This window comes from Sander vitreus, chromosome 21 (assembly GCF_031162955.1).
Source record: "Sander vitreus isolate 19-12246 chromosome 21, sanVit1, whole genome shotgun sequence".
NCBI lineage: Eukaryota > Metazoa > Chordata > Actinopteri > Perciformes > Percidae > Sander > Sander vitreus.
The window spans coordinates 200,001-211,175 of NC_135875.1; the positions used below are offsets into that span (position 1 = coordinate 200,001).

At 45.0% G+C, this 11,175-nt stretch overlaps 1 protein-coding gene across 1 annotated transcript in view; it reads right to left on the minus strand.

Moving 5' to 3' along the window:
* Window positions 1–637, minus strand: part of dpysl4 (dihydropyrimidinase like 4) — an 18,262-nt gene extending 17,625 nt beyond the window's left edge. Inside the window, exon 1 of the mRNA XM_078279084.1 lies at window positions 599–637. Coding sequence (XP_078135210.1) covers window positions 599–637 — 39 coding nt within the window. The remainder of the gene's footprint in view (window positions 1–598) is intronic.
* Window positions 638–11,175: the final 10,538 nt, after the last annotated feature.

Here is an 11,175-nt window from a genome sequence, read left to right on the forward strand (position 1 = left end):
ATTTCTACCTAAAGTGAAGGCTCTAACGGTGATGACGTATTACGGTTTGATAAGGTTTTCTGTAAATCTCTTTGTGTATGAAAACATGCAGCTGATAAAGACACACATGGGGGGTAATAGAAAGAGGTTTGGAGCGCGCGCTGGTGACGAGAAGCAGAACGCGCAGAGCTAAGATGTGCTGCGCGCAATCTCGACTTGATTACAATCCTCTTGTCATGTTTTTCTGCCACAGACGCAACCGTTTCCTCGGCGGCACCGCGGCCGCTGGGGGGGGACTGTGCCATTCTCCATGTCACCTAACACATGTTGAGGGTCTCCTCCGCGTTCAGCAGCTGTTTCTGGTGAAACCGACTCACGGCGGGACTCGAACCGTACAATACTAGTGGACAACAATCAGTGCCGGTAGTTCCGGCCCATTCCCGGCACTGCCCAAACCGCACCTAGCGCTAACCCTAGCCTCGGTCTGGTACTAACGGTTCTAACGGCCGGTGACTGACAGCTGGAGCTGCAGCATCCTCCCTCACCGGCTCACATTGTGATGACTGTACCCCCGTTATCCCGGCCCGGCCCGGCTATGCCCAGCACAGATTGGACCTACCGCGGGTCTCGCGCTGCTCTTCTTGTTCTGGAAAGACATGATGAAGATGATAATCCGCTGATTGATCCTCTCTGACAGCTGCTACTGTTGCTAACGGCTGCTCTGACGTCACGCTACCGGCAACCAACACACACACAGCTTCCGGTGCGGAGCTTCAAAATAAAGTCCCGTAAACAGAATCTTTTTGAATATTAAAACTGTTCAATCACTGTTCATCTTTTTTTTTGTTTATTTACAGTATTTATTCATAGAGCTCTGTGTTTTACATGTTTCTGTGTTTCTGCTGACTGACAATAAATGAAATCTTACAAGAATCATTTCTAATTAGGGCTGTATAACACAATGTATAATAACATACCATAATAATATATCAGTTATGGGGGGTATTTAAACATTTGGCTGAAGTAAATGATTTATGTATCTAAAACTTTATTAATCAGCTGATCGGAGACGTTAACAGTTTGTTTCTCTGGTTCAATAAATCAACATTATTTCAACGTTTTAGCACCAAATCTGAATAAATGATCCTTTTATCAAAAACACCAACAAATCTCTAACTTCTTAAAGGAAAGTTAAAGCGTGTTTTGAACCTGTCTCTTGCCGTAGATGTCCCGGGCGTGTCCAGAGGGAAACATGGCCGCCTGTCCCGCGTTGTGGCTGTCGGTTCGGTTTCCAGCGGCGCGGCGGCGCTGCGTCTGTGGACTGAACGACTCAAAGTTCAGAGTTTTGTTCTCGAACGCTCCCTCGACGCTGCAGAACATCCCCCCGTACTTCATCCGGGGACGGGGGGAGTCGGAGCCCAGACGGGACAGGAGAGAGGTGCAGTCGTCCTCCAGAGAACTCCTCCGCTCAGACATCTCGTTGGTCTGGTCTGATCTGGGGAGAGCAAGAGACGAAGACAGGGAAGAGAGGAAGAGGAGGGGGAGGAGGAGAGGAGGACGAAGAGAGGAAGAGGAGGGGGAGGTGAGACTGCAGACCTCGGGCCATAAATGAGGAGACGAGGAGGAGGAGGAGGAGGAGGAGGAGGAGGGGAGGAAAAGGAGGCCAAGTGAGAGGAGGAACACAGAGATGCTCTGAAGTCTCTGAGCCAGTCCACATATTCTGCATCCAGATCTTCATTAGTTTAGGTCTTGCTGTCTGAAGTTTTTTGAGTCCTTTCAGCATTTTAACTGAGACTTTAGAAACCCAAACACACTCAGGTCAGTGCTCATTACTACCGAGGCTCAGCTCTGAAGACGCTGCAGAGCTGAACTGGATTTCTTTGCCTGTCACATTCACTTTATCTAAACACACACACACACACACACACACACTCAGTCACTCCCTCACTCAGTGGACCGTAACAAAATCTGTATCTTCATGTTAACATGAAGCTCTCGTTTGAGTCTGTAAAGTCACTTCCTGTCTGACAGAATGACTGTGTTCATGTGACAGTGTAACATGATGCAGTGTTGCTGATTTACTAACAAAAACACTTACATGTTTCAAATAGTTAAATTATTTATTCCTACAGTGTGGAATAGTTTTAGATGATGGAGCGCTTTATAGGTGAGGACCAGGATTTTGTAGGTGATCCAGTGGGAGATGGGACGCCAGTGGAGTTGTTTTAGGACTGGAGTGATGTGGTGCAAGGATTTGGAGCCAGTGATGAGGCGGGCGGGGTTTTAATGACATGACAGATGTGGGGCTCAAGGGAGAGGGTGAAGTCAAAGATCACGCCAAGGTTGCGGGCCTGGGGAGATGGGGAGACAATGGTGCCGTCGATGGTGAGAGTGGGGTTATTGATTTTGCTGTGTGGATTTGGAGCCTATGAGGAGGAATTCTGTTTTATTGCTGTTGAGTTTGAGGAAGTTGTGTTGCATCCAGGTTTTAATAGCTGACAGACAGGAGTTGATGTGGTAGAGGGGAGGATTGTGGGTGGATTTGGTGCTGAGGTAGATCTGGGTGTCATTGGCGTAACAGTGGAAGTCCATGTTGACGTGCCGGAGTATCTGACCAAGGGGGAGGATGTAAATGATGAAGAGGAGGGGGGCGAGTACGGAGCCTTGGGGAACACCTTGAGTGACTGCGGCTGTGGAAGAGGTGTGGTTATGGAGAGAGATGAAGTGAAATCTGTTGGAAAGGTAGGAACGGAGCCAGCTGAGTGCAGTACTAGAAGGCTGCACTCAGGTCGAGGAGGATAAGGATGTTGAGGGAACCGGTGTCAGCAGAGGTGAGGAGGTCGTTGAGGACTTTTAGGAAAGCAGTTTCTGTGCTGTGGAGGGGGCGAAAACCAGATCTTTTGGAGGGGTTTGAATTGCTTATTGGCATGAAGATGGGTTTGTAGTTGTGAGGCGACTATGTGTTCCAGGGTTTTAGACAGAAAGGGGAGGTTGGATATTGGGCGGTAGTTGTTAAGGGAGGAGGGATCCAGACCAGGTTTTTTAAGGTTTGGTGTGACAGCAGCAGTTTTGAAGGCAGAGGGGACAGTTCCAAGGGACAGTGATGAGTTGAAGAGGTTAGTGAGGTAGGGGCATAGGACAGGGAGGCAGGACTTCAGGAGTGAAGTAGGGAGGGCGTCATGGAGCAGGTAGTGGGTTTGGAAGAGCTGATGAGTTTGGAGATTTCAGGAGGGGTGACCGAGTCAAATTGGGAGAGGAGGCAGTGTGGAGAAGGGGTCGGTAGGTCAGGAGGGATGGGGAGAAGAGGGGCCGTGGTAGGTGCTGGAGTAGATCCTGGGAGGTCAGATACAGGGGATAGAGATTGATAAATGATGTTGATTTTGTCAGCGAAAAAGTGGAGGAATGAGTTGCAGAGATCCGGAGTAGAGGTAGGGAGGGTGTTGGTCCGAGGCTTGAGGAGGTTGTTCACTGTGGAGAAGAGGGTTCTGGGGTTTTGGCAGGGGTTGGTGCGGATGGTGGAGAGGTAGGCAGACTTGGCAGCAATGAGGGCGTCTTTGTAGGCAGTGAGGTGGAGTTAATAGGCTTCACGATGGACTGTGAGAGATGATTTCTTTGTCAGACGTTCAAGTTGGCGGCCATTTTGTTTCATTTTGGAGAGATCTGAGGTTGTCCCGGTTAACAGTCCGTGTGGTCGGTGGGGAGGGGGGGCATTGCAGTTGAGCGGGGACAGTGAGTGGATTTGAAAATGATTGGACAATAGGTGTATGTGAAGGGTGGAGAGCACTGTAGTCCAGTCCCGGTTTTTTGTGCAGCCTGACGGTATGTTCAGCCCTATGTGATCCAGTGGGGGAAGCATTCTGATGACGTGGGAGAGGTGCAACAGAGCGTGCAGCGGACCAGATGGATGGAATGGATTGTCCGTGGTGGAAGTAAACAAGCTTGCGGCGAGAGCTTCTGTGGATGTAATAGGGTCGACGTAGAAGTCCGAGCAGTTTGATGACTGGGATGCAGGGTGGAATGGAGTAGTTGAAGTGTTCGACCAGTTGCAGAGTTGAATATTTGAACATGATGCTGAGCGGAGGGACTGAGAGCTCCATGATAGCGGTTAGCCGTGGGCTAGGAGCACAGAGGTGGATGACCGACGTGAGTGCCAAAATGATTCATGACATGACAGGAGGAGATGAAAATCCAGTCTTGGTTACGGCTCGCATCTGGTGGAGATTGCCTTTGAGAAGGAAGTAGCTGTAGCAGCTAGTATTAGCCGCCACTCGTTGGGTGAACGAGGGCAGCCAGCTAGCGGCTAACCGAAGAGGCGACAGTCCGGTCGAGGAGCCCGAGCGGCTTTGGGAAGCAGCTGAGAGGCTGTCCAGAGGTGAAACCCACAGTTAGCCAGCCGACACCCAGAGGTTGACCCGGCTGGTGTTTGAGGGCAGTGGCAGCAGGTAACGATGGAATATCGTCGAGGTTGGTGGTGTCAGCTGGTATACACTTGGAGTGCAGGTAGAGTTGATCCAGTGGGATGAGATGAAGGAAAGAAACTTGCTTTCCTTCAAGAGTACAGAGAACACGAACAAACAAGAACACAAGAGGCAATAGCAGGCGGAGAAACGGTGAACAAACAGCGCCAGCGTCCTCTCTCACTACTACTACATGTAAAGAAACACTGCATTAGAAGACAGTATCATACATGTGGAGTAGCTTTGTCTCATTAGAAGATGGTATCATACATGTGGAGTAGCTTTGTCTCATTAGAAGACAGTATCATACATGTGGAGTAGCTTTGTCTCATTAGAAGACAGTATCATACATGTGGAGTAGCTTTGTCTCATTAGAAGATGGTATCATACATGTGGAGTAGCTTTGTCTCATTAGAAGACAGTATCATACATGTGGAGTAGCTTTGTCTCATTAGAAGACAGTATCATACATGTGGAGTATGTCTCATTAGAAGACAGTATCATACATGTGGAGTATGTCTCATTAGAAGATGGTATCATACATGTGGAGTAGCTTTGTCTCATTAGAAGATGGTATCATACATGTGGAGTAGCTTTGTCTCATTAGAAGACAGTATCATACAAGTGGAGAAGCTTTGTCTCGTTTGAATTTCTTGCCTTTGGTCCGAAGCAAATGAGAAAACATGAAAGCAGCCTTATAGTCCTGTAATTAAAGAGAAATTATCAGAATCTCTTATCTGCACTCTAAGAAATAAATCCTTAAAATAACAGAAAACCCTAACCCTGTAATTAAAAAATGGAAATTATGTGTACTTACAGTTTTAATACATACCTTTTACAGGGTATGCTATCTGGCCCCTGTAGCTCATTCAGAACGCAGCAGCTGGACTTGTCTTCAACCTTGTCTTCAAGACACTAGTACTCTCATACAGGGCCACGAACGGATCAGCCCCAGCATACATCCAGGACATGGTCCAACCCTACACCCCAACCCCCCCACTCCGCTCTGCGTCAGCCCCAGCTTACATCCAGGACATGGTCAAACCCTATACCCCAACCCCCCCACTCCGCTCTGCATCAGCCCCAGCTTACATCCAGGACATGGTCCAACCCTATACCCCAACCCCCCCACTCCACTCTGCATCAGCCCCAGCTTACATCCAGGACATGGTCCAACCCTATACCCCAACCCCCCCACTCCACTCTGCATCAGCCCCAGCTTACATCCAGGACATGGTCCAACCCTACATCCCAACCCCCCCACTCCACTCTGCATCAGCCCCAGCTTACATCCAGGACATGGTCCAACCCTACACCCCAGCCCCCCCACTTTGCTCTACATCAGCCAACCTGCTGCTGTCCCCTCACAGCGAGGGAGAACTAATCACTCAACCAAGTCCCGACTGTTTTCTGTCCTGACTCCTAAATGGTGGAATGAGCTCCCTGTTGACATCAGGACGGCCAGAATCCTACACATCTTCCCCCGGAGGCTAAAAACACATCTCTTCTGACTACACCTCGGATAGAAAAATAAATAAAATGTATATGTGTGTGTATATATATATATATATGTGTGTGTATATATGTGTGTATATATAAAGCTTCACTTTCATATGGCTCTTTGTAGTTTTGCTTATTAATACTAATGTACGTTCACTTACTACTTGTTGTCTGGAGTTTGAACCTTCAGGGTTGAAAGCACTTAATTGGAAGTCGTTTTGGATAAAAGCATCAGCTAAATGACATGTTACGTTATGTAATGTTATGAAAACATTCAAAAATGTCGACAAAATGACGAAAACATCTGAAAAAGCTTCAAAGAAGTAAAAGAAAGTGACAAAAACGTAAAAAGAGGCCAAAATGTCAAATAATGCGACAAACGTTGAAAAAAGTGACAATGGACTTGTTTATTATATCTATATTATATCTCTCAAACCGTCCTTGGGAAGTAAAGAACAAAACACAAACACAGTTTATTCTTCAGTCTCGTTTCCACCGTTTTTAATCTGCAACCACATCAAACTGCCGACTCTTCAGATGTTCACTGAGTCACAGCAGAGATAGAAAAATATCATCTAGAATAATAAAAGTACAACAGCTTTTAAAACAACAACGGATTCATTGTAGTGATTCAGTTCTGAACCTGCTGAGGGAAGAGAATGAAATAAATCATGGTGTTTATACTCTTTCACCAAAGATAATCAGACCAACAGATTCTCATTCCCATCTCCTAAAATACAGACGCTTGGTCAGGTGACCTTTGGCCATGTTATTGACGGTAAAAGTCTCCTTTAGTGCTTTATCAAAACGCGCTTGGTCGGGACTATTGACTATTTTGATGCAGTTATGTTAAGGAAAAGGTCGTGGGTGGGTTTACGTTTCCGTGACACACGGGAATAACGGGGCAGTTGGGTTTAGGAAAAGAACGGGACTTTAGGAAACGTGTCACGCGTGACCCATCCTCGACCCCGACCAACCTCCCTACGCGGAATTTTGGCCTTTCATACTACTCGCTAGTGTTGCTCTCCCTGGTACGTTTTACAAACATGCTGAAGGATGCTTTTTTTGTCGCTTGAGACGCTGACAGCCACTGTCCAAACGTCCGTATGTTACGAGTTCGGAGTGAGAACGGGCTGGTCAGACGTAAAGTTGAGAATGAAAACAAAAGGAATTTAAAATTGAATCAACAGATTGGTTTAAAAGTCCTGATACTCAATACAAGTTTAATCATTTAAACTGTCAAAATTTGATTTGACATTGTTATGATATTGACAAGTAGCCAAACTGCAAAGTATTGAGTCATTGTTTACATCTAAACTTTTTCTAAACATGTTTACTTCAACTATTTTCAGATTTACTTAAATCAGTCATTTTAATATCAAAGTGCTGATTATCTCTCAGAGAAGGGTGTAATAAAGGATGCATAATAAATAATATTTTATAGTTTATAATTCCAGGTTTTATCCTCCATGATTCAGTCCGTCTGTGAAAAACTGATGTTGTACTTTCCTCCATCAGTTGATCTGTAAAATCTCATCTAAAGTCCAGTTCAGACCAAAGATTCACGACGAGACGAAACCGATTTAGGAAAGTTAGTTTCAGGAAAACTTTCAGACACGTCACCTGTTTCAACAGCCAATAGAGAATTCAGCTGGTCTAGTCAGCTACAAACTACAGAAATAAAATGATCCAGAATCCATTTTCTTTCTATGTTACAAACTGTCAGCTGGTTGAAATATCAGAGATTTAGACTGAAAAAGCCTGAAAAGTCTGAAGTTAGAGCAGAAGTCCAGAGAGTGGTTTCTATGGAGATGATACAGCGTCTCGTCTCATTGGTGGAAACAGCTTTCAGAACGCTGCAGACCGGAGACTCTCAGGGAGACTAAAGTTTACACTCATCTCAACACAAATCTTTAGTCTGAACTGGAGTTATTGTGGCACAGAGACTGGATCACATAAAGCTGCAGATCCAGAGGGGATCTGCAGCTTTATCATTGAATCAAATGTTTGTGACAGTTATTAAACCTGTTGAACTTCTCTTAAACTCCATGATTGTTTCTTCTGATCAGAACAGTATTTTGTCTTCCTGGTGTTCAGTTGTTGCCACTTTACCATCCAGCAGACCTCCTGACACCATGAAGAGGTGTTTCCTTCATCAGTTTTTGGTCCCAGGATGATTAGCATGGGCTGAAACTATATGAAGGTTACGTGCTGTAACCTTTGATCCATGAGAGGAGCTGAGAGGCTCTAGGGTGTCAAACCATTCTCCACTCTGCAGGTGGAACAGCCAATCAGAACAAAGGTAATGAAGTCCCGCCCCTTCCTGTGTCCACCATGGGACTTTATTTCAGTAAAAATGTGTCCAGTAGTGAACGAGGAGAGATAAATAATGTTTACATCCAGTTTGAATTCAGGCATGAATTACACATATGATATTTGATGTCAGTTTAAAAGATAATTTATCAATGAGGAAAGTTTGTCATAGGATTGTCTTGGTACCACTTAGTTTAGTGTGAAAGATTCAGTGAACCACATCTCTCGTCTCGCACATTAAACATCACCTTGCTAGCTAACTATCTAGCTTAGCTCTGTTCCCCAACAACTGTAACTTTATCTTACCTGCTGTGTTTTATCCAGCGTCTTCTTGTCAGCCGGGAAGAGAAAGGTGTGAGTAACGTTACATCCCGGTACCAAACACAGAGACGTCGTAGCTTCAGAGAGACGTCACTTAGACACTTCGGGCTGACGAGTCTTTCTAATGACGCATTTTCACAGTCTGAACCTTCAACAGTTTTACCACAAACTGAGACTTTCTTCACTTGATAAACTGACACACATCAGGTGTGTAATTCATGGCTCAATTAAAACAATATTGGTCTCTCCTCGTTCACTACCGGACACATTTTATCTGAAATAAAGTCCTGTGGTGGACGCAGGAAGGGGCGGGACTTCAGCTCTCTATATCAGGACAGACCAGAACACTCCTTTTAACAACAGTTTCAAATGTTTTCTATTGTGCTTCTTCTACTGTGTGAACTCATTAAGGTAACTGAGCATCCCATATACTGAACTTCTGCTGTAGTTCTTCAAACTTTGGCTCTGAAGCTTCATTAACCCACAGAACAGGTTTGTTAACTGATCCGATATCAACTTGATCAATGCAGTCCAGCTAGCTAAGCTAACCTTCAGTCAGATCAGGCAGAAACTGGGTGCCTCTCATCTTCTCGGTCTAGTCTGCGTAATCCTGATGTGATTTTTGACCAATCCATGAGGTTTGATGCCCACTTTAGGATGCTAACTCGATCATGTTTTTTCACCTCAGAAACATAGCCCAACTCAGGTCTGTAGAAATAAAAATGGAGATGGTAATACATGCTCTTATCTCATCACGTTGGGACTGCTGTAATGCTCCTTTTACCTGCCGTACTAAATCTTCCTTACACTGTTTACAAACCGTCCAAAATGCTGTGGCTCTGCTTTTAACACAGTCCAACAGTTAACAAGTCTAGCTAACTGAGTTAACATATGGGAATATCAAAACTCATGGATTCGTCAAAATTCACACCAAGATTAGGCTGAGAGTCCTTTAGATAACACTATTACATTCAGCACCACTTTGGTCCAGTGTGCCCCCTGAGGCCAGAATGTCTTCGTCTTTTATTTGGCACAGTAAACGCAGACTAGACGGCGTATTTCTGCCCCCACTGGTTGCTGTTCACATCTTTGTTAATGTCAATTCTCTAAATCCTCTCATATAATCCAGTATTCTTTAGGTATTCCATCAGTTTGTCCATTTTGTCCTTAAGAAGAGTGCGTAGATTAAAAAACGTGTTACCGTGTTGCTCCCAGGTGAAAACAGGATGTCAGGTGTCTAACCTGGAACTTCCTGGTCAACAGAAGCTAACAGGAAGCTAGTTAGCATGCTGCTGGTTGTGTCTTTCTCTGGTGGAAAACACAATGTTCATCTGTTGCCGTGGAAACCCTCCTTGTCTTCATCTGTGAGGTGTTACGTGACAGCTGGAAGCTGGGAGAGCTCTGCTCCGACTGGCAGTCGGAGGGCGAGTGCCTGACCGTGAGCTGCTGGTTCAAACCCTGAATCCTGCTGAACTCCTCTGAATCCTCCTGAACTCTCTTCAGTTGTTTGGTCTGAAAGCTGCTGAGTGCTCAGCTGTTTGACTCTGGGGGACGCAGACACTAAAACACAGAAACATTCACTCCTTTACTCTGACGGATTCATATTCATTCATACAATAATTTACAGCAACATGAAATACAATGATAGAGAACTCTGTGTAGCTGGGGTAACTATGTATACCTGGGGTAATCTCTATATACCTGGGGTAACTATGTATACCTGGGGTAACTATGTATCCCTGGGGTAACCTCTATATACCTGGGGTAACTATGTATATCTGGGATAACTATGTATACCTGGGGTAACTATGTATCCCTGGGGTAACTATGTATACCTGGGGTAACTATGTATACCTGGGGTAATCTCTATATACCTGGGGTAACTATGTATACCTGGGGTAATCTCTATATACCTGGGGTAACTATGTATACCTGGGGTAACTATGTATACCTGGGGTAACTATGTATACCTGGGGTAATCTATGTATACCTGGGGTAACTATGTATACCTGGGGTAATCTCTATATACCTGGGGTAATCTTTATATACCTGGGGTAACTATGTATACCTGGGGTAACTATGTATACCTGGGGTAATCTCTATATACCTGGGGTAACTATGTATACCTGGGGTAATCTCTATATACCTGGGGTAACTATGTATACCTGGGGTAACTATGTATACCTGGGGTAACTATGTATACCTGGGGTAATCTTTATATACCTGGGGTAACTATGTATACCTGGGGTAACTATGTATACCTGGGGTAATCTCTATATACCTGGGGTAACTATGTATACCTGGGGTAACTATGTATACCTGGGGTAATCTCTATATACCTGGGGTAACTATGTATACCTGGGGTAATCTTTATATACCTGGGGTAACTATGTATACCTGGGGTAAACTCTTAAACTCTTGCCCGGTTGTAAAATGTGTTTCCTAACTCTCCAACATGCGTCAGTAACCATGATGCTGTGTGACTCACCAGCTGCTGTTAGGACCAGAGAATGACATTAGTGCAGGTCTAAATATATAAATTATACATTATTATTATTATTATTATTATTATTATCATCGTTGCTGTGTGACTCACCAGCTGCTG